The following is a 25,580-nucleotide window of genomic DNA, read 5'->3' as shown; positions in this document are numbered from 1 at the left end:
ATGTTAATACAAATGTCAATAAACAAATCGAACGCAAGTACAGTATAAGGTATATTGTTATCGTAGACGTACACACGGCTACAACACAAGGTTCATATGCTCATCTGCCACATTTTATGGACCGATTGATTAGCGTGTGGACAGCGGAGGTATATATTAGTCATAGTAGACGATCAGCCGGGTCAATTCATTGTGAGTAGATAACATTTATCTAAACCAATATTGTTATTAGATAATTTGTACAGTTATGGCTAGTTAACAACAAATAAGTTAGTCATTTTTACAAATCTAATCAAAATTACAAAGATCGATGAAGATCAATCTTGAATAACCTTAAAAACTTATAAAATTCGCTAAAAACGATTTAATACACACTATGAATAATTTTGTTTGCACTATACTCTGTAGACAAAGCTAATCGATTAATACGTTATTCAACAAACAAAATATAAAAGTAAAATAATACTTTGTACTATGTTTTGGTTATGGTCGTCGGCTGCATGGAGAAGTACTTAGCTATATATTTATATAACTTAAAATGGTTATATTATTATTTGTTGTACGTCTATATTAAATTACAATAATACAATATTAAAAATTATATATATATATAAGTATATTTCATGCATTAAATAATAATATATTATAAAGATTAACATTTACTATTAATCATTTCATATTATTATTATTATTATTTTTGAAACAGTGACATGGTGTTTTCAAAAGTAGTGAATGTAAGTATGTTTGCACTTGTCAATTGTAAATACATAAATAATTATATTATTCTAGCTAGAACGTACCCAAGGTGGGGGTTTTCGGGTCCGGACCCTTCCCATTAAAATTTCTACATACTCAATAGTGTAATAGTAAATAGTATATAGTGTATTTTAATTTCCCAATATCTTCAATACACAAAGTTTATAGATTATATAATATACCTATAATATATAAACCATGTTTAATTTATACTGCTTTTTTAGTATTATTTATTATTGTTAGTTAAATAATGTATTTTTTTATAACATTTTAATACCAAATAAAAATTGATTTCAAATTATAGTACCTACATATTATAGTACCTAAACCTTTGTGCAGAATACTCGTATGTGTGATGTGTGTATAACTATTGTGACTATTACTATAGTTATGAACAGTAATTTGTTGGTATTGAATTAAACTATAATTATAATTAGAGAAAGATTAAATAAAATGTTGAACTCCCTCTAAAAGTAGTACGCCTCTGATTCTAGCCATTGTAATAACAATCACACAACATTTGTACAACAGAGTTGATAATTTCGGCAGTTCAAAAAATGGACCGATTTATTTTGTATGCTACGATTGAAGGCTGCGCACTCTTATTGTAACATGTTAGCGTGTCACATAGCTGATCAGGTTAGGATAATAATTTTTTTTTGACAGTGAAACACGTTGTGGTCTAAAGATTTTCGTAAAACGTAGTTTTTAGTTTTCATCTCAAACGCCGCAAACCGAGTGCATACGCGGTAGATCGGTATGACCGTTACCATTGGTCGCCTGCGCACCGCAAATGAGTTTCACGGTTACCGAAATAGTTGATAACCAGAGGTGTATTGGTACGTATACTCGGGTATACAGCGTATACCCATAAACAGATTTTCGATTTTCGGCGTATACCTAATGTAAAATATTGTTATATGGGTATGCGCTTATATAGCTATATTGCTATAAATATATTAATAAATTAAATACATTAGCATTAATTTATGATACTGTTAAAAAAAAAAATAATAATTTTAAAACAATTTTAAAAGTCCAATAATTCACAATTGAGCAAATTTTCGACCACAACATTTTGGAGCCCCCAAAAAACTGGCACTCGGGGCGGTTGTAGCCATTGCCCCCTTCCCCCCCTTAAATGCGGCCATGGTAATAATATACAGATAAATAACACGACGATTGCACTGCAGAGTGTTACGTTCTATGACTCGAAAAGCATTGATTGTAATTGATAACAATATAAAAAAAAAAAAAAAAAAAAACAGTAAAAAAACGTACCACTACTGGTTACGATGTCATTCGCGCGTGCGCACCCGATGACCGGCCGATGCCCGTCGTCGCAACACTCGCGGCACATACGTGTCGGCGCCCGCGATCCTTACTGATCGCGCGGTCGTTGTCGTTTACGTCAGTCAATTTTATGTATTATTTTTACGTACGAATAGTTCGACGGCCGAATATCGTCCCGGCGTGTGATACAACGACAGTGGTTGTCGGGCCACGATCGCGTGTTGACAGGTGCCTGATCAGCAATCGAGTGCGGGTGAGTTCTTGGTTGGTACCTGCGGTCCGTGGTTGAACTAAGAATTTTTACACACGGGGAGAATGTTAAAATTACGCCCTATCATGCATAGACCAATAATCAAATTCTGTTCTCGAGAATCATTTTCAAATAATCAATAAACAATTATCATACTTGTTGAGTTTTAACCTAATAACAGTATTTAACAAAGTTAAAAATATCGAATTAGTTGTTAATAATTACCAAAATTTTCGTTTTTTATCTCTGTTCTTTTCTGCTCCTCCTTTTCGTTTTAATTTGTTTTGAAGCATAGTTATCTAGAATATATTATCATATATAGCGTTTAATGTTTGAAATATTACACAAAAACATGGAACTCTGACCTATATATTGGCCTTAGCTATACCTTTATTCTATTTTTGGTAGGAAACAAATTATGGACATATTGGATAATGTATGTATATACGGTTCCCAATCACTTTACTTAATTTCTCAAAATTCAAATGCACTTTAAAGTGCCAACAAGACAAACAATGAAAAAGTTTTTCCTACAAAACATAGAAAATAAGCTGACGAGTTAAAACTATTTTTCAAAATTAAAATTGGACTAATAGAAGTAAGTTTATTTTTCGCCAGCTTATTAGTCTAAAATCTAAATGTATGAAAAATCTAATCGCTTTAGAACCTCTTAAAAAATAAATCAAATTTTATTAAAATTCTAAAATATTTCATACAATTTTCAAACACTTATCATATATTATTATATACGCGGCATCCGTGTTAATATGCGTAACATGGCGTTGGTCAATTAACGCGTTGCGTCTTGCGTATAGTCAAAATATCACATAATTTACATAAATAATTATGATTATGATGTGTAACAGTTAATAGTGTTTATAGTGTAAATTATAATACGAAAATGCGCCTTCTTGTCTAAACTCCAGAATCCAAATAGATTGGTACGTTATTGTTATATATTTTTACTAGTGTACAATTTACTAGTGACAACAGAAAGCCAAAAACTGAATGACGTATAGAAACTAGTGTCTAGTAGTCTATTGCCTAGTCGGAAATATCTTACTGTAACGTCCTTTGTTCAATAATAATAATTATTATATATATTAGTTGATGACAGCTGCAGCAGCGGGTCAATACGCACAACAATAATACCCGAAACCCGAATTCCAAGATAAACACCATTTGGCGGTGGTTAGCGCGATGATGTGAGAATAAAGTGGACTTCCCCACTGTTCAGTCATACAATAATAATTATACTTATGCTAGATTTAAATAAAAATATCAGTATTATAGTATTTATATACTTTTATTTGTATGTAGGTATAATGTACATGTTTAATAGCGTTAATAGTAATATTTTTCATCGGCCCATTTTCGACAATATAAACAGCGGCCCACCCGGTGTCCCGGTGGCCCTATCCGCCCCTGAACAGAAGAATAGAACAGAGTATGAATGTTGTTGGAATGAGAATGCTTAGATGGATGAGCGAAGTGACAAGAAATAATAGAAAAAGGAACGAATATGTGAGAAGTTGTGTTGGTGCAGCTTTGATAGTGAACAAGATAAGAGAAAATAGACTGAGATAGTTTGGGCATGTGATGAGGCGAGAGGCAACAAAAGCAGCAAGATTAGTTATGAAAATGAATTTTGATGGGAAACGAGGAAGAGGAAGACCAAAAAAGAGATGGTTGAAAATGATATGAGGGCTGTTGGTGTGTGCATAGAAGATGTAAAAAATCAAGATGAGTGGAGGTTTAGGACAAGAATGGCCGACCCCACATAGTTGGGAGAAAGACGAAAAAGAAGGAGCTATATACATGTACTGTATTAGTTTTAATAAAATAATAAATAAAAACTTAGTATTTGATATTTGATTTTAAATTTTCACTATTTGCTACTTTTCTTACATTTCTAATTACTCATCTTAAGTATTAAAAAAAAAAAATGTTTAACTATATTATTTATACATCATTATTTACATCGTTTACACCCTGTGTTACACATAAACTGTTGTTTACCATCATATTTATCATTTATATTACATGCACAGATATATAACATTGTTGTTTATTAATTTATTTATTACGTATTCTCATTATCAATGAGCGTTATCAATACAAAATTTTGTAAACATTGCCAGTTTTGCACATGGCAGCCATGATTCATGTTCTCCCGTAATGTTGTTTATAGGAAGTCGGCTACAGTTTTATATATTTGTGACTAAGACCGACTAAATGTTGTTGTTATCTCGCATTACCATGCCGGCCCGCCCAAACACACGAAAGAGCATTCATTAGTTGGAGGTGGGGCAACTGGGTTATCGGGGTTTCTTTATTGTGAATCCATTGAATGGTTCGGTATTGCGTTGTTATTCTGTGTTAGTATCGAGTTGTTTATATTGGAGCCAGTCCGTTATTCAATTTAAATACTTGAGTGGATTTCCGGACGCAAAAGTGTTTTTTATTCCAGTATTTTAACTAAAAATGTTATTCATACAATATTAAAAACATGTATTAGGTACTTAAATGCTACTTTACATACTACGTGGCCGTGAAAATCGTTTGTAATTGCACAGAGGATAAAACACTTAGGTATGCTATTATTACATTCTACGCACGTTATGAAAACGTGAACGATTATCATATTTTATTATTACATTTGCATATTTTTTGTGAAAAATGGATGAGAAGCGAGAGAAAAAACTGCAAAAAAAAAAAAATTACACGTTTTTATTCATGTATATAAATTGACCACCAATATCCGTGTTAATGTGTCGTTAGAGGAGTCAATACTTGGTAATTATTAATTATTATTTTATCATGAATAATCAAAATGTTCTACAAATTCCATCTTTTAATGATTACTTTTATTGCACCAACCGTCTTATACGTCTTTTACTTGAGCTGTGTGTCATGTGCTTGAAATGTTTTTAAACTTTGGTGCCGATACTCCTGTTTATTGTTTATTGTTCGGTATGGTATAAAGGTAGCTAGGTAAGTATGTACACTAGGGGTACGTAACTTATTTGCATTATTGTGTATTAAGGTGTAAATATGTACCGGGTACCCTAACCTGTTTATAATTTGAAATTTATCAATAATTTAATTTTTTTGTTTAATTCAATCAGTGCTATAAAATAAGAATCCAATCGACGATGATAAGGATTGCATTGTAATTTCCTTTATTTTTGTTTTTAAATCATAGAAATTAGAGATGTTCCGGGTACACAGGCTCGATTACTGAGTACTCAATGTCAAAAGTAGGACTCTACCCTTACCTAGTACATGTGTGGCGTCACACTGTATTTTTACCCAATCCTTACCCGAGACTCGGTATAATATTGAAATGTTTACGCGGCTAATACTCGATACCCAGTTTATAATACATTCTACCTGGTACATCTTTATTAAGGGGTATTTGTGACGTTGTGCAGGTAAAGTTAATGTTTCCTGTAGTTATACGTAAACAACGTCTGAAAAGCAGCGGGTGTAATACTTTGAATACTTGTACATTACATAGCTGATAAGAACGGTTACAGCTCAATAACCGTCGCTGCAGATATTTTTTCGAGGATAGGGAACAAGGGGTTCCTAACGATTTTATTCCTTATATAATATTACATTTTTATAAGTTCAGGTCATTGCTATTGTTGTTATTATTATCATTACTACCGTAAGTTTATCAATTATGATTATTTTTATTTTATGTTTTCGGTAACCACCAAGCAGAAGATATTTCCAAGATGTCTTCGTACTCGTCGCTCGCCGCCAAGCATTTAAATCAGCGGCACGGGAACACGTATAAGCGCTATTACACTAATCCTCAGCTCGAGGAATGTTATAACAAAGATCAACTCATAGAACAAGTGCATACGACGTTTCCGTGGGTAAGTTAATCCATTGTCCTTACCTACCACCTTCCCGCACTTCCCATCGTGTTGAGTTTTCACTCTAGCTATTAAGTGTTCCCCCTCATACAACATCCATAAATATTCTTATCAACATTTATGTGATAAGTTATAAAATAAATAATACTATGTGCATTTTTACATTGTGTCATATTGTAATTGTTTTTTTTTCGATTTTTAGTTATATTATTTGAATTTATTTTATTTCAAAAATTTTAATTTTTCCTCCTCCACAAATTTGACGCAGGTATCGTGACTATATTCGAGCATAGATATACAACCGCACCCGTATAAGTATTTACATTCGAACACGTAGGTAATTTTTATTAACGAATAATCAGTCATAGACGATATTATGGTTGGATTACATAGATTATTATTGAACATATTAATAATAATAATAATCGAACCGTTTTACATATGAATTAACGTTTTGTCCATGTAAATATATAATTTTATTGTAATATTACACTTGACTGGGTCATATCACAAAAACTATAAGAATCGATATTCTTAAGTTTATAACCATTCGATACATTTGAGCAACTCCCAGGGGCGTAGTTAGGGGGTGCGAGGGGATACCATCATTCCGGGTGGCAGATTTTTTTTTGAAATTTAAGGTAACAGCTTTTTTTTGTAACCATAATCCATCATCCATATTCATTCGTCGATCAAAACATTTTAATATTTTTAAATCTTGAATAGAGACCACACCGCGATTTTTATTTTCATGATAATACCATCAAAAGTTGACCACGTAAAATCCATAGATAATAAATATTATCTTCCTTGAAAAATAGTATAAAACGTGTGTAAGGGTGGCAATAAAACAGGGGCGTCAAAACTCTAAATACATTTCTGGCAGAGCTCCCCTAGTTGACGCAGCGGGTGTGGTAACATATTTTACGAACTCGCGTGCTCGTGACAAAACGGACAATCGAGTCAGTAACGTGTCCTAAGAATCAATTCCCGATAGTTTAAAATAATGTTTCCAGTTCTACAACGTTTCGGCCTTTGGTGAATAATATACTCAAGTACAATCCCGACCATTGTCACCGACCAGACAAAGTATACCCGTGGTGACCGCATATTATTGTCGTTGTAGCGGTGTTATGAATCACTAGTTAATGACTACCAGACCGTCATTCTACCGTCAGCGACCCTGAGGTTACTGCATCAACAAGTTATTTTGTTTACTTAACATTAATGCTGGGATTTTAATGCTCCAAAAATGTAAAAAAAAAAATGTTTTAAAAATAAATAATGTATTTTTTAAGATTTTAAAACTATATAAAAATCATGACCAAACATATTTAATTATATTTGTTTAGCCTAATAATAATAAAATAGATACCTATTTGTTTAATATTTAAATTTTATTTAAATTAAATTTATTTCATGACTTTCTGTTATGATCGTCGTTGGACTCTAGCAAATTGAAAAATTTCATTCGACGACCTTAATTTTGTTCTATTTTTGACAAAATAGGAACACTGATTGATGTGCTCATATTTTTAACGATTACATACTAAACGTGTATGTTTTGAGCGAACAAACGTCGGAATGCGCGATCAAATACGTTAATATTTAAGAACTTATAAATAAATTCTGAGAAATGCTCTAAAAACTTGAAAAATGCATATTAAATATAAAAATTACATTAAATTAATCAGTATCACTTGAAACATATTTTCTACTTACGGGCCTATGTGTTGGTACATCAGAAAAAAATATGCATTTGCATCAACATTTTAGCCCTGTATAACTATTTCATTTATAATGGACGATGTTCATTCGATCGTTTTGAAAACCGCTTCGTGGTAGTTTATTAATATTCAATATTATTTACAGGTTTGTAAGCAAGGTTCATGTTTCTTTGAAAAATGTGTTTGAAAATATTTTGTTATGACTATCACGATTACGGAGGTGTACATTTATTGCTGTTTGAGTAATATCTCAATGTTTTTAAATATGATTTTACTATTTTTTCTATATCATTTTACATAATAAAAATGCAATTTAAATAATAAAATATTACAAAAAAAAAAAAAAAAAAATGCGTTTAGAAAAATTGCGTTCTCAGCGGTTCGAAGTACAAATAATAAATTTGTTTGTTCTCCTCGTTGTTATTTTAAGATTATGTCCGTACGAAAATAATAATTATTCGACTTCTTTCCGAGAAAACGTTTTACGTAATTTAAAATTAGTAGGTAACGACACTCATTAAGCCGGTGCTATTATACAGTGGTTCTCAGCCAGGGTGACATGGATCCAGCGTAGGAGCGACGCGAAATCTTCACGGGAAAAGAGGGAGAAAAAAAATAATTTTTTTCATATAAAATCTTATTTTTGCCGCCACTGTCGTGTAAACAGCATACCTACAAGTCCGTATCTATAAATAAATGATTCGTTTAAAGGTGCGTTTACATTAGAGCCCGCATACGAACAAATGGCGCACGAACGCTACCGCACGAAGATTCGCTATATCGTTTACATTAGTGCGTTTGTTCGTGCACTCAAGGTTCGCTTCCAGAAACACCTAGTGTACTTAGTACCGATCAAACTGTTGTCGAGTGAATTCGTGTTACCAAAATCACGTGTTAAATTTAAAAATTCTAACATTTCTACAAGATCCTAGTAGACTCTATTTTTTTCGCCGTTTCGTTCAAGTCTCGTTTTAATTCATTGGCTATTTCCAACCAGAAGTCAATTTTTTTCTTGCCCATTTTAAAATGGGCATGCTCAGGATCCCATAGAATTGGTCTTGATTTGTATAAATTTATAAGATGTGAACATTCATCGTCCGTCCACTCCACAATCGAGTCAAAATAAAATATTGAACATAAAATACGACGCAAACAACGTATACGGGCCGAATGCCGTTTAAATTGAACGGATGGTTTGTTTGATCTTACCGCTCTTCAGTCGATCCACGACCTAACCTAACGAACGTCTTCGTTCCTATGCGATCGGACTGTTTACATTATTCGTGCGCCATTCGTTCGTATGCGGGCTCTAATGTAAACGCACCTTAAGATTGTTTATTATTTCGGTGTTAGGGACACACAGTATTTGATTCTAGTGGCTAAAGATGACATGAATCGAAAAAGGTTGCGAACCACTGCTAAATTACTATGCAGCAAACGAACAATGCTCGTAAAATACTAAATACGTAAGCTGCGCAAACGGTTAAAAATCGTCAAGTTTTTTTTTTTACTAACCTGAAACAATACCATACCCACTCTACGGATACAATTAAAATGTAAAACCTAAACGACCAATTACATAAAATGTAGTTGAGTGCGTGATAAATACTTAGCGGTCCAACGAAACATTTAATCGTTATGAAACACAACCAATCGCCAATACCGTTTTAAACGATTACGGCGACAAATAAAATTACCGTCTGTCCTCGTTTTCTTATGACCATCGGTTGATTGTAGAATTAACTAGGTATTTATTCCCTAATCAATATTACCATCATAGCGTTTTCGAACTAACGTCTGACGATAACTAATATTTCGGCTTCAGTATAATAATACCAACCTATACAATTATATCTCCCGAAAACCAACAATATCGGCGACCTATCTATATAAGTTAGGTTACGTACGTAATTAAATAATGTAAATTATTTTATAGTAAAACTTTTATTTTCTATATAATTTTATTTATTCAAAAATAATTTTCCATTGGGAATACAAAAAAATCGATTTGGTTTTATTTAGAAATGCCGTAATTATACGTTTTCGTATAATTTATATTTTTCGGAACACAGAATAAACTAATCTATTCTATATTCGGAATTCAAAAATAATTACACGTATAATAATAATAGATATAGTCGTGATCCGAATTCCAATATCCACTATTCGACTGTGTCGTTTGTTAAAACAGTGTTGTTGTTGTATTATAATACGAAGATTATTTTCTATAAATTCAGTTATACTTGAGTATTACTTGAGTACACTCAAGTACACCGAGCAGTTTTATCATTATTAAACGAGCCTTTTTTAAGTTAAATAATTATTATACAGTTTAGGTTAATACTATGGGACGTGTACTGAATGCAGAATGCTATATCTGAGGTTATCATATTGCATTGCGTTGTACGTTCCAAATGATTAAAAATTGAAATTTTCGCGGTCAAACATAGACTATCATAATATAAGAATGTGCTTAAAATGCCAAAGAAAAAAAACTAAAGGAGACTGTGGTCATCTCTTGGACACTTTACCATATTGAGCGTTTCGTATACCTTTTCATGCAAATACTACCAATTAGTTGAACCAAATATGTAGTAAAGTTACTGCGTACCTAAACATTGGCATGAATTCAATTTTCTTACGGAAAGGAGATTACATTATAAACATAATTTTTATATCAATATCAAACGTCTATTTTTGTTCCTCCTCGGACGAAATGGTTTTTTTCCGGTCCTTGGGGGATTTATCCCGAACCGCCCCGTGTGTACGCTGTTTATACTTGTATAATGTATAATTAGTAATTAATACGTGATAGCTAATGTTTGCTCCTCGAGGCTATCGGGTACGGATGTCCGCCGATGAGACGTAACAATTCATAGTTATAAAATAAAACAATTTTTTTTTTTTTTTGTAAGTAATTAGTAATTTTTAATGCGGGTGATCATTTCCCGTCAATTAAAATATTGCGTTTCACGGTGCGTACGAGCGACGCGATAAGTTCAAAATATATTTGATACATAACGCCTAGTTATGTTACAATAAAATAACATGTGACTTAAAAAATCGCATACAGCATTGATTCTTAACCTTTTGTAGATCACGGACCTCTGATAAAAGATTTTTTAAAAATTACGGACCCTCTACCAATTTTTTTTACATCTCACATAATTAAAACCAAAACTATAATAATTATTTTCTGTGGCATAAATTGGATCCAATTTCTAGTGGTGCAGAAGCACATTGGCGTATTCATGGGGGGGGGGTCAGAAACCCCCCATGAACCTGAGATAGCAAATTAACTTTTACATGAAACACGGTTTTTCCATTTTTATATTTAAGAATTTTGACTTGGAAATCATATTAATAATTTATATAAACACTATAAACGTATTATACACACGCTGTACATACACACGCACACAAGTCATAATATTATAATAATATATGAATACTTTACTACTACTTTGATAATTTTTGCTTGGAAACATATTTAGATTTTCTACAACGGTTGATTCTAAATCGGTCGTCTGGTCCCCATAACTGAGATAAAAGCGATATCATTGTTTGTATTCAAAATTTATTTTGGGTATACCTATTGCATTCGTGGCTCGTCGATCATTTAACACAAGCACCTTATTGTTGAACTAATAGTTATTAGTTAATAGTTGGTCTCTCACTGATTTAGTTATAATTCGTTTATTCGTTTGTATTTGACATTTGTATTCCATTATATTTGTTTTATTTTAATTTTACATCATTCTAAGACGTCTAAACATTCCATTATGATAAGGTATTTTTAAAATTTAATTTTTAGTATACCTAAGTGATTGGACAGAAAATATTCTAATATCTAGTATTTTATGTTCCTATATTATTTTCTAGTTCCTAAATTGTTGTTATTATTATAATTATTATTATTTATTATTATCAAAGCCGGATTAAAGGGTAGGCAAAATAAGCAATTGCTTACGGCCCATAATTTTTAAAATCAAATTTATATATATTAAAAATAAGATTTAAGAATTTTTTTCTCATGAGTAGTTATGAATTTATGATTTTATATCATAAATAATTTAATATTATGATTATCAAATTTGTTGTAAACTTGTAACTGTGATTTGTATCAATTATTTCGTTATTCCAACTAATGTCCAAAAATATTTCATCATATTAATTTACCTTTATGATGTGATCAGTACTCAGAAGTTTACTAGTTTAATACTATCGCGACTCGGGGTTTTCCTAAAAATAATATTAAATAAACAAAATTATAGTAATTAATAATTAAATAATGTAATTATAAAGAAAATTAATATAAGAATTCAAAATTTTAAATGTAGATTCAAATGTAAATTATAATTATTTTAATTTTATTTGTGATACCTAAAAAATAATGGAAAATAAAATTAATTTTTTAAGTGTATGAAAATTATGTGTAGGCCATTTATATGAATGTGCTTACGGCCCTAAAAACCATAATCCGGCTCTGATTATTATAGACAAAGTATCTAACAAATAAGCAGACTAGAAAAACTAATTATTTATTAGTCAAAAAAACTAATGTCAACCAGACTTAAAAATACCGAGATCAATACAAATAATAGTCAAAATGATAGTGATAAGATTAAATCGACGACTCCAAAAACCGCACACTTTTTAAATTCTTGTAACCAAAATCCGCGCATTTTATAGTGATATATAATTATTATTTATTATTTATACTAAATATTTATTCAAAAACAATTTATTGAGGTACAATGTGTATAGGTATTGAAAAATTTAAAATATAAAATTTTAAAAAATATATAAAAATGTTAGTGGCTAAAATTTTTTGCCGACGTTTTTTCAAAAAATTAAAATATAAAAAAAAAAAAAAAATTACCCCCTTTATAGTAATTTCTTCTTTTTTTTTATTAGGATTTAATGGGCCTTTAAGACCATCCCGTCTCACAACCTTTACTACCTTAACTACCTTTACTATCAATAGTTTTAAAATCCATTTATAAAAATACTTTTTTTATATAACATATATATATATGTATATAAACTTTACTTTATACCACGCGTTTCGATCGACAAATGTACTGGTTATTTTTCGAGCACATTAACGTGTGATAAAATTAGCTTTTGAATGTAACAATTAACTTTAAAATTATATATACAACATTCGTTTATAAAAAATACATTATTGTTAATACATTATATAGCGAGGTTTTTACCCACTATAAGTGTGCGGTATTTGGCAGTACGATATACTTACTTGGCAATCCATAAAATGTGCAGTTTTTGGTTGCAACCGATTAAATATATATACATTTTCTGAACCCCCCCCCCCCATAAAAAGTTCCTGGCTACGCTACTGCAGAGGCATATTCTCACCTTATAATTTCTAACACACCAATTTTCCAATTTCTTAAGTAAAATTCTTCCCAATAAACTATATATTTTCCCATATATTTCTTTAAATAACAAATAAATTTTGAATTATTTTAGCAGTAAAACCTTTATTATTATAATATTAATAAAAAAACAATCAAATTTTGTTTTTAGTATGCTGATTTCCTTGGCTCTTGAAAATAATATTATAGGTATACAAATTTCAATGATTTTCTAGTGGTATAAAAACTTATCTTTGCACCATCACATTTTAGATGTGGTGTTGCAAGTGCCACATTAGCACCACCCAGTTTACGTCATTGATTATTTTATACAATAAATTAATATTAGTAGACAACAAAACATACATATTTATAATTATTTTTATTACACTTAATTTTTCAGTTGATTTAAATTTAATTATTTTAGTTTTCATTTTTTTTTTTTAATATTCTTAAAATTCAATTTTTGTTAACTTAATGCAATGGTTAATGTTCTGCTTGAGATACAAGTTTTTGAACTTCGTATAAAGACCAGATCTATATAATAAAAAATATACGAAAAAAAATAATAATCAACAATAATCTAACAATATTGTAATAATGCACTCGTGTCGCGTATTGACGTATCTTATATGTTAAGGCTGCCGCGAACCCCCGACATGTGACATCGCAGATCCTTAGAGGACCGCAGATCACAGGTTAAGAACCGCTGGCATACAGTATAGTGTAAACTACCAAAAAAATCGAATACAAATGGGCAATGTTTCAGAGGATCAAACAAGATAATGACGTTAAAGTTGATTAATTTAACTGTCGTAATTTTATAAAAATAAATGAGTGTTATTTTTACTAAAAACGCATTTATGGACAAACACGGATAAGCGTAGTACATAATTATTGCGTTGGTTCTTGGTTTGTTGCTCGTGGTGAGAGGGGGGGATTGGAGTTAAATAATTACCGAAATCGACACCAAATACAATATAGCAGCACGTGTCGGGGGAATACGTTTTCAATTTTGTGCAAATAGATACTTTTGTATTTTCTTCGGTACACCTCCTGAAGTGATTTTGTGATAAAAAAGTTGAGAACAAAATTAAAGAATATAAACTGTTTTTTAAAAATATCGATTCTACGTGATTTTACTGCACAGTGAAATGTATAAAATAGTAAAACTTCGTTATTACATTATTAAAATTTCTTGTTGGACATTTAAATATCGATCTTTCGGTAAACTTATCAGGGAATCAATATTTTATATTTATTTTTTTTCAAAATGACAATTAGAAATTTTAAAAAAAAAAAAAAAATCATCTATAACGCATACGAAAAACAATTAATAACTAAATAACGATATGTATGTGTGCGTGTCGGAACAGTGTCGCGTGGACAAAGTGCACAACGTGTACGCCACACACATGTACGGCTTGTACCTGTTGCGCAGGGAGGAAATACGGTTGGAGACCGGAGCGGCCGACTGCGAAATGACACTGTACCACGTGACCACCGAGCAGAGGGCCAAGGAGTCGCTGGAGCACGGGCTGGACTGGCGGCGGACCAAGCGCTCCAGGTTCGGGCGCGGCGTGTCTTTCAGCGACGACGCAGATTACGCGGACTATTTCGCGGACAACAGAACCGGCGAAGGTGAGACCGCCCAGGGCCGGCGTTACCTTTTGCGAGGCCCTGGGCAAAACTTATTTTACCCATAACAATAGTGACCTATATTTGGCCCGTAGACCGCAATTAGAAGCGATAAAATGTAATTGTAATCGGTGACAGCCAGGCGCGGCTCCTGGGGGGGGGGTCATGACCTTCCTCCCAGAAAAACAACAATATTAGGTCCTTCGTGTTTATTTAAAAATTAAAATATATGTAAATTGCGTTTAAACTACATCACCATTTCCATCCAACTTCTAAGAATATTAATAGTGATTATAAACTTACTACTGATAAACTATAATAATGTTGACGAATTAATATAAGTACAATAGTAATATATCTTCCTTAGAATTGCAGGTTATACGTAGGTACTAATACGGAAATTAACTAGAAATTTCGTTTAAAACACTATAATACATAATTATCCAAGCATTTGAAATCTAAATTTAGACCTACTTGAAAAAGTTCGTATCATATCCTTATTAAATTAAGATACGTTTAGACATGACCATTTTTAAATTTTTTGCTAATTTATCATAGTCAGTGATTGTATGACTTTCTGTTGACCGCACAATGTATTATTTTTATTTAAAGGGGAAAAAATGTATAACGTATACCATATGTTTATACATATACCATCTATATTTTACTATATTTCGGTTTTGTTTTCAACGATTATATTAAATGTTTGTAGTCAAACGTGTGATAATGGTTTGCACTGTGCTGGTGCACAAGACGTCTACTAAGATAGTGAAGCCGAACTCGGGATTGAGCATACCGCCCGAAAATGCAGACACCACGATGAGCCCCAACGGACGCGTGTACGTCAAATACAACGACTACGAGTTCTATCCGCTACATTTTGTGTACTACGAACGAAGATTGGAAGACTTATCGATGAGCCGTTACTTCAACAAAAATCACAAGAACAATTTTAAAAATGGCCAACTTTTACCCACGACAGCAGAACGGTATGAACACCAAAGACAGAATGAATTGTTGAGGCGGCAAAAGCAGCAGAAACAGGATGAATTGCTAAGACGGCAAAGGCAGAGACAGAATGAATTTCTAAAGCAGCAAGAGCAGAAAAGATATTTTGAGCAAACGAGGCGGCAAGAGCAGCAGAGAAAGCAACATCAGTACAATCATCAGCTCAACATTCAACAGCGCACCCGAAATGAAAGAAACAACGGATGTCTCATACTTTAATCTTAATTTCTATATTCTGATAAGATATAATTATATATTTGGTAAAATGACAGTTCGTATTGTATAATTAACAATGAAAAAAAATTATTTAATAAAATTAAATGAATTAATAAACAAAAAGTAATATTCATCTTTTTACTTTTATTTAAACAAAAATGTACATTTAATTATAATATATAAATAAGCGTAACTTAAAACTTGACATAATGGTATAACATTAAAAAAAAAAGTACATAGCAAGTACTGTTTGGGCCATAAAATTAACATAGCAATATATATTGATAATATGACAGAATTAAATATATGTTAATATCCCCATTATAAATGATGAATTTTAACTTGCATACACAAATTCTAGTCGTATTCTAAAATTAAGTAATCAATATAACACTAAAAACTTTCACTGTTCAAAATATAAAATATAAGATAGTCAAACAAAAATTGTTCAATATTTTATTATCAAACAGTGTAAGTTAATATTTAAACAACTCAAAAGTTAAATTTGAAAAATTAAAAAACTAAAATAAATAAATATAATATAAATACACTTCTTGTATGGAATACAGGTAATATAACAAGATTTAAATATAGTTGGGTAGAAATCACAGAATTGAATTATATGAATCTCATAAAAACGGTATCTACCCAGAAACACATACTCATATCTGCGTGTATGTGGTTTTATATCAACAAAGAAAAATAAACAACACAATTGATTAAGCAATATCCTTATACACAATTATGTTTAACACATACATTTATAATACATGTACAGATTCATTAGCGAAACATTTTACACGTGAAAATATAAATGGTGGAAAACGATTGTTAGACAAAACATACTTAGTAACCATTACTTCGTTATTTTTGTTTCTATAGACTATTTCATAATCTATACACTGCAATTTCCAGTTGTGTTTGGATCTGTACTTCGATATTTCCAAAATCTAAAATTAAAAAATTAATGAAATTTCATACACGTTATGAATGAGTAATAAAATTAGTAATGGGTATAATCAAATAATTTTGATGATTGAGGAAATTCTACAAAAGGACATTATTAAAAATATAAATCATCTGTTCAGAATTACAAACCATGTTGTATGTTGTCTTTCTTTCACTGTTCTCATTACAAAATACATATTTATTCCGGGTCCGGCGACATTCTTCACCTTCACTATCAAGTGTTAAATATAATTTATTGCCAGACAGACGGTAGTGACCAGGACACACATTGAAGGGTGCAGTTTCATTAGTTTGTAATTTGCGCACTATTTTGGCAGGTGGATGGTATGATAGTAACATTAGAACACGACCATCAGAAAAAAACCTATAAAACCATAATAAAATAATTATAAAACATATTTATATGTAAAAACTAGATAAGATTGATCAATAAAATTATAATAGAGAAATTACAATATTATTTTCAGGCTACATCGTAAAGAATTGTTGATATATTTTATTAAATAACTCTAAACATTGTAATAATAAAATATCGAGCTATATTGAATTATTAATATTAATAATGATTTTTATGACATTTTTAGTATTTTATTACGAATAACAATTATTTTCAATTGTACATTCTACCTGGCGTTTTTTCAAAAATACATAAATATTTTGCATTATAAATGTAATCTGGAATTTAAATATATATATAAATTGAAGTTTCTATTTCACCTTAGGTATCTGTAATAAACTACATTGAAAGAAGGTCCATTGGAATTATCTCTGAATGATTCTTCACCTTGTCGTACATATGATACTTTGCAAATATAACAACCAATTGTTAGAACATTAGGACGTTCTATGAACATCCGTCGCCAACTGCCATCAAATGGAGCCAAGTCATCAGAACTTGAAGGCCAAAATCTTAAAAAATATCAGACATACCAAGTAGTTATCATTCCAATATAATGTTTAAAAAATAACAAAAATAACACATGAAACAACATAGCTATTATAGACTAAGGATTTTTTCCATATATAAATATCTTTAATAGTACATTAATGTTTAAAAATCATTATCAGTTTTATCTTCAGAATAATAAGTAATTTCTGAAGTTAAATTCTGAAGATGAAATGTGAAATATATCCCGCCGAATAGCAGCGCATTACTTACGATACAATATTAAAAAAAAATATCAATAAAATAATTCAAATATACTAGCAAGTTTAGCTTTGTAAATTGAAAACTTTATAACACTTATTACGAATAATTATTTTTGTTTCAGGCTCAATATTTAAATTACATAATACTTTAAAAGAACCGATGTATGTATAAGATACAATTAAAGTATTGAATCAGTTACTTTATGAAATTACTTGATAATTAATAAAATAGCCAAAATGTGTAGATAATGTACATAATTTATGTACTTTAACTAGTTATTTTATACATTGCCCGGCATCAAATCATTAATGTGTCAAATTATTACATTTATACATGTACAATCTTGTTGTCGGTGACTGCAGTGTTCATGTATGTTTATCGTTCTAGATAAAATTATAATTGTACATGTATTGTTATTAAGTATGTATTATTAAGATTATCAATAAAATTAGTAAGGTTTTAAGCTTTGTATTGTCTTACAGTTACACACGTTCAGTGTTGGTTTGTATGTCTCTACAATAGTCTTGCATGTACAAATAACTAATTAATTTAATTTAAAATAAATAAAAAGTTATAATATATTTTAAATTTTAATGTATTTTATACTTTAACATATATCAAACTAAAATTGTATAGAATAACTAGATATGAAATAACTAAATAAAGTACAATTTTCATGTATAATTTCATACTTTAACTAACATTTGTAGATAATTCAAGAACAACCTAGTTATTTCATAAAATAACGGAATTCAATACTTTTAACTGTAACATATATAATGATAGAATATGCTGTATATTAACGTAATCCGCATGATGGACAGTTCACTTTAGATTTAAATAACAATTGTTTCTTTCAATTTCTAAAATTAATAGAATATGTTTCTTACTTCAAACAAGCTCGACGCCACAACTCAGGATCTCTAGCACATAAGTACCAACCACGACAAACAGCAGAACATTGTTCCAATGTACGTAAATCTAAATCATTAGATACAACCCATCTAAATATGTACAAGATGAGCTCAGGAGGAAGAACTGAAAAATGAGTAGCCTGAAAAACAATAATATATTAAAATATGTACTATGTTTAAAGATGTTAAGTAATAAATTGGGGGGTTACACGTTGTTCATGTTCTGGAAAACATATTTGTGGTCCCATGATCCTCTGAAATCTTAGAAAAAGGTCTTCTTTATTATCATACTCATCTTCACTTTCATCATTTTGATCATTTACTTCATAATTATAAAGGAAAAAAAATGGTTAACTCTCATTCTATGGATAATTAAAAGAAATAATTCATTATTACAGGTATCCATAGGACGTGCAATGGCATCTTCATGGGCTATTTTTTTTTCAACATCTGGGTCCAATTTTAATGCTCGTTTGTAACATTGAGTGGCTTCGTAAGGATTACCATCACGTTCACATTCAATACCTTTGCGGAACAATGCTTTTGCTTCATTCTCCTATAATCAAATAATCAAATATTCAAATATTAATAACATGTTACTGATTTATATTAGGTGTAGATAAGAGGTCTAAAAAGTATTTTCACATAAAAACTAGTAATACTAGTATAATCATAAAAAATAGTAAAAAAAGAAGACCTAATTGAAACGGGTACAGTTTGTTGGTAAAGCGCTTTAACGCTAAACAAAATGTAAAATTAATTTCATTTCAAGCCTGGTTCTTTTAATAGTATTATAAAATATAGGAAGAGAAAATTTTACATACAAAGTGTTGCTTCTTTATTTTATCCAAGTAATAAAGATATGTCATTCATGAATGAACTAGTTTACATATAGATGAACATTGTTCAATCATTCATTGTACACAAAATATTCATTTACAGTCAACTACTAAAATGTTCAATGAACAACTGAATGAACAGTATTTATTAACCTTAACATTTTTTCATCAATTTTTTATTAGTACGCTCATCAGTAATATTACAGTATGAGAAATCAATATCATTCTTGATCAAAATAATAATTTCTTTTTCAAAACCAATGTATTATCAATAATTTTTTAATACATAAATTATAAAAAATGAATAGAATTGTTTATCCAACTATAATGATACATAATTATTTAGTCGTTAAATGAAATAATTACGTATCATACAGGGAACTATTTACATACTGTTCAATTGATCATTTAAGTGAATGATGAACTAGTTCACTTAAGTGAACGACAAGTCCCATCATCACTAATAAGGATATAAATAAAAATGAGAAAACTCGGTTTTCTCTTCCCCTTATCATTAGTTGTTATAATTCATGACGCTCAACCACCAAACAGTTTGTGAGAGAAGATACTCCTCGAATCCGGGTAAATACTGTAGTTACACGAGTGAATACGGTACCGTAGACTCCATTGCGGTGCCAGGCTTGCGCATTCAGTAAGTCGAAACGGTTTTGAACTGCCTGTTGATTGCATGGATAAAACTTTGACTTTGGTGGGTGATGTAAAAGTCGACAAACAGCATAAGCAGCAACAACATGGTGAGGATGATCACCCGGCCGAGCAGACGGTCGTAGTGAATCACATAAAGAATGAGCATTGCCGTAAGCAGACCAGCAGCACACGATCAACCGGTGACGTAATGATAATTATTACGGCGACAACGATGACAATATTTTTCGTTTTTATCGTCGAAGCACCGAACACACTGATCACGTTTGGCACTCTAGCCGTTAAAACGCGGAGACAATTTTCGTTCTTATTTTTTTGGAATCGATTCTTTTACACAAGTTTTCAGGCGTTATGTCTCGTCGTTCTGTGTTTCAACGCAATTGATAAGAAACACGTCGCGCCAGACAGTCGACCGCACATAGCAGCTGTTCGGCGTTCTCAGCTGATTAGACGTCTACTACGCCGTTGACGATAACACCAACTTAGATTTACGATTAGTGATAATGAGAAGTAATTTTAAGTTCTGTAAACTTAAAACGACAATGGGGCATAATATTTAGATATAGGTATCAATAAAAAAATTAAAATAAAAATTATTTTTTATTCAATCTTAATTAACAGTCCTAATTTATAGAAGCAAACATTTTTGTCAACAGTAAACAGTTTTGACATAAAATTATCGTGAAGATGATTTTTAGTAAACCATTTGCTCATTCATATTATTAGTTCTTACACGGCTCAAGAGAGGGGGTCCACCTATCACCCCCCTCCTAAAACCGCCACTGGCGCGGTACTGACGATATCTACTTCAATCATTAATAATTCCGTATCCATTAAAACGTAGTTATACATATGTTTATCTTAAGAGATATTTAAAAATATTTTAAACCAATGAAAATATGTTATAAAGCACCGGCTTGGTGATGAGATATTGTTCGACACGGATATTTCACACATAAAATTTACATTTCTGGTTCATCAAATCACCTAGGTGGTAGGAATAATAACCCAAATTTTGTTTTTCCAGTAGGTACTTAATAGTTTACACAACTAGTTTCAAAAGTCAGCCACAAGGTCATATTTATTGTCTTCTCGGAATACAACCGAAAACAATTTTATCTTCTATAAACTGTATAGTTGCATAAAAATAAACTCGCATACATGCTCTGGTAAACCTGTCTGAAAAACTTCATCGTGTACGACCGTCCTTACAGCACGTCAATACGTGACATAATCCACGAGGAGCTAGATGATCAATATAGCCATAACTGGCATAACTTCAGAACCATCGTCAGCAGGGGAGGGGATGGGAAATTTTACCCCAGATTCGAAAAATTAAGAGATCCTCCATAAAGTACAGATTGATTAGAAACACATGGAGTTAGTTTCTAAATATAGTTATAACTGTAATTTATTATGATTATTTCCGGAGTATGAAAAATGATATAATTTTACCCAGAGTTACGCCCTGGGAGCAAAAATTAAAATTTATCAATTCATGTTAAAAAAAAACGTGTCGTGTTCATTTATTTAAAAACCAAAAACATAAATTTATAAAAGAAACGACTATTGGTCATTGAGGTGTACTAAAAAAAAATATTCTGCTAGAATAGAGATAGATAAATTTATGACTGCAATAGTACATAAGCATTTACACGGATATAGGAACGATCATAATATGCCCAGTCTCATTTATCGTAATAATTGTACAAGAAAATCAAATGAAAACATTACCAACAGACCATCAAAAATAATGCATATCACACGAGTTGTGTGCTGTTGAAAATACTGAATTTCTTTTTCAAATAATCGCAATCAACCGATTTATTATATTTATTTGTTAATTGGAAAATAATATTATATTGATGCTCACCATGTCCTACAAATTATGGCGCAGATATGTCATTTTTGTACCTTTGCCGCTATGTTATATAAGCCTTATAGGGGATACAAATTTTAAAATACCATTGATTATTGGTATAATTCTAGTAATAATTTTATTCTATAATCAATGATAATATGTACCTATTTTTGTAATATAGATTTATGGCCAATTTTTTATAACGATAGAAGTGTTATTTTCATAGGCGGTAAAGCTATTTTTAAATAGTCTTTAAACGGTCACTACTTTTCCCGAGACCGGCAAAACCCCTATTATTAAATACCACGATCAATATGTTTCTACGTAAAATAAATATGATCTAAAAATAAAAATACCAAGTTCTTTGGAATCGTTGAGATTTTATTTTGATCATTTTCTTAATTCCATGAAGTTGTTATCGAACGCGGTATTTTACAAAAATATTTTTCTGGTCTCGAAAATCAAAACTAATTGGGATTAAAAAAAAAAAAAAATACGTCAATCATAAAGATAACATATATGGAAATGAGTCAATTTAATAAGTAAATACAATAATGAAATAAGTTACAAAGTTAAATTACTACTTAAAACTTATTAACTCATTAATGTCTTGGTAATGTTATAAATCCATTAATGTTTAAATGTTTGTATTTGCATATAATATCATACCTCCAGCGGACAGTTTTAAAATTATTCTTAATTCTATCGTATTAATTCGAAATTAAATCCATAGGCAACAGACATGAACCTAAATGTACATTAATTATATTTGTATGGTGCAAATAGCCGTTTAGTTTTCTGAAAATTATCAAAAATTATTAAAAAATAATGTTTGGATTACACCATAGGTTCCCAAAGTGTGCGCCGCGATGTCTGTATAAGGGCGCCGCGCCGTCATGAAATACTATCGAGTCTAACATTTTCCTTATGATTAGTCATGTTATGACTTAGAGAAGGGCGCTCTGAAAAAACCTTACATCAAAAAGGGCGCCGTGAGTCGAAAAAGATTGGGAAGCACTGGATTACACGATTAGTGCCGTCCCGACAAGTAGGGCAAACGGGACACTTGCCCAGTCTCGCCCTTCAGTTTTTTAAGACTCACTCAGTGTTGTATGGGGGGGATGATTTGCTAACAATCATCATTTTTATTTTATCATTATTTTTTTACATTTCTAACACCTTTACACATTATTTAATAATATTTAAAGAAAAAGGGGTATCTGACCTCCACATCCCCCATGTATACGCATGTATAATTTATATTTAATATTCAAATTAAATACTTATTAAATTTAATTTATTTAAATATTTATATTTTCCCCCGTGTATAATTTATAATTATATAAATCACTTTATTATAAGAAATATTTAACAATAAGAAATCGATAAAAAAAAAATGAACATGGAGTCAGGCGAGATAGTAACCGTTCATTTTATAAATTTTATTCGAAACCAGTCGTCGTAAATATTATAACACTTCATTTACAACAATCTAAGCAATTTTTTATTATTATTTTATCATTGATAGAACATATTTCATTATGTTTCAAAAATTATTTTTTATTTAATAATATTTTGTTATTTTCATATTATCGAATGAAATGTAGTTTGTAATAATTATTTAAATATACCACAACACCTGAAAATGTTCCAAATACATGAATTTACTATTAAGTGCTTTAAATATTATTTATATAAAATCACCTTTTAAACTTAATGGGTTAAGTTTTTTACTTTACAAGTTGTTTACAAAAGTACCTAACCAACTATTTAAAATACCAGTACTTTTCTTATATTTTTCTATAAATTAGAAATGAAAAATTAAAACAGTAAAATGTTATTTGTAATTTTAAAAATAGTAATAATACTAAAGAATAGTGAAAATAAAACATTAACATTGAAAAAAATAATTTATGTACCTACCTAGGTACCTCTTTTTATATATATATATATCATATTATATTATATTTAGGTACAAAATATGCGTATAGGTAGTTAAATAGAGTAAAATATGGAAAATAAATCCACTTTTCAATAGTTACAATGTTTGCAATACCTTAACCGTTCAACTAAAAAGCTTTAACATTTAACAATGAATTTTAACTTTTTAATAAAATTAAAGAGGTCAACAGTTCATAAATTAATTTATTGCGATTTGAAATCTATAAAATAAAATTGTTTTAATATTAGTATAATGACCATTCTAATACATTCAAAAATCATTAATACTCACATTAGTATTTATTGCATCACTAATTTTAACAATTTGTGTGATTGAAACTTAGATTTTTGTCACAAACATTTAACTCACCTTTAAATCGACGGGAGCAGAATCATTAGATTGGCTATTACACGTTTTTGTCTTCTTTGATTCAGAAGTTCCCGATTTTAATTCACGAGCTCGTTTTGAACGCGTTATCATTCCCCAACCTTCTGATTGTTTAGTAGTGTTCATTGTAGGAGACCGCTAGGTGATTGTTACGACTTTCGAACAAATAAATCAAGGATAGAAACCTATTCAAATTCCCGTAAAAATTATTGACTGCAACGACTTTACCACGACTTCCTAGACCAGACCACTTCGACTGCAGAAAACGTATTGACACCCGAGCGAACAAAAACAACACAAGAAGATCGGTTATAATAATTATCTTGCGATAAATTAAGACGCGGAGTATTTCCGAGTATATCAGTTGATGATAACGACGACCAACCGATAAAGGTCCCCACACACTGCCACAGTGGTGGTGGAGTAGGAGCGTATTTTTTTCATCGATACAAATCGAATTACACGATTTCGTCGGTGAATTATTCAACTTTCTATATTATTATGTTTTTTCCACTTTAAGTTTAATAAAATACAAACATAGGAACATTATTGAAATCTTATTCCGGAACAATGTGTTATGTCAGAAGGTATGTGTGGGGGGGAGGTGGAGCTCGCCCCCGCTACTGTTATAGGGCTTAACTATTGTAGCACCTCCAAGATTTGAACTCTAGTTACGCCACTACTAAGCCTCGCAAATAC

The 25,580-nt window shown here is 30.7% G+C and overlaps 2 protein-coding genes across 9 annotated transcripts; one reads left to right on the top strand and one right to left on the bottom strand.

Annotated features, from left to right (window-relative positions):
• The first annotated feature begins 1,380 nt into the window (after nucleotides 1–1,380).
• Nucleotides 1,381–16,244, top strand: LOC112685788. 7 transcript variants are annotated; one of them, XM_025557782.1, is made up of 4 exons: nucleotides 1,381–1,595; nucleotides 6,029–6,186; nucleotides 14,668–14,932; nucleotides 15,642–16,244. In XM_025557782.1, the coding sequence occupies exons 1-4, from the start codon at nucleotides 1,550–1,552 to the stop codon at nucleotides 16,154–16,156; spliced, it is 984 nt and encodes a 327-aa protein (XP_025413567.1). In that variant the 5' UTR covers nucleotides 1,381–1,549; the 3' UTR covers nucleotides 16,157–16,244. The 7 variants fall into 7 exon arrangements, with proteins under 7 accessions (XP_025413567.1, XP_025413584.1, XP_025413576.1 ...); XM_025557799.1 differs by lacking the exon at nucleotides 1,381–1,595 and adding an exon at nucleotides 2,093–2,302 and having other exon boundaries at nucleotides 15,642–16,243; XM_025557791.1 differs by lacking the exon at nucleotides 1,381–1,595 and adding an exon at nucleotides 4,627–4,891 and having other exon boundaries at nucleotides 15,642–16,243.
• Nucleotides 16,245–16,651: 407 nt separating this feature from the next.
• On the bottom strand, nucleotides 16,652–25,163 carry LOC112686029 (F-box only protein 9). Of its 2 annotated transcripts, none has more exons than XM_025558134.1 (7): nucleotides 24,864–25,163; nucleotides 19,583–19,742; nucleotides 19,396–19,508; nucleotides 19,163–19,326; nucleotides 17,840–18,031; nucleotides 17,252–17,486; nucleotides 16,652–17,103 (listed from the first exon to the last, which is right to left on the bottom strand). In XM_025558134.1, exons 1-7 carry the CDS (start codon nucleotides 25,005–25,007, stop codon nucleotides 16,915–16,917), a joined length of 1,197 nt encoding a protein of 398 aa, XP_025413919.1. In that variant the 5' UTR covers nucleotides 25,008–25,163; the 3' UTR covers nucleotides 16,652–16,914. The 2 variants fall into 2 exon arrangements, with proteins under 2 accessions (XP_025413919.1, XP_025413927.1); XM_025558142.1 differs by lacking the exon at nucleotides 24,864–25,163 and adding an exon at nucleotides 20,642–21,078 and having other exon boundaries at nucleotides 16,660–17,103.
• Nucleotides 25,164–25,580: the final 417 nt, after the last annotated feature.

This window comes from Sipha flava, unplaced genomic scaffold (assembly GCF_003268045.1).
Source record: "Sipha flava isolate LNK unplaced genomic scaffold, YSA_version1 107_pilon_pilon, whole genome shotgun sequence".
Lineage (NCBI taxonomy): Eukaryota > Metazoa > Arthropoda > Insecta > Hemiptera > Aphididae > Sipha > Sipha flava.
This window is presented reverse-complemented; position numbering and strand designations above follow the sequence as displayed.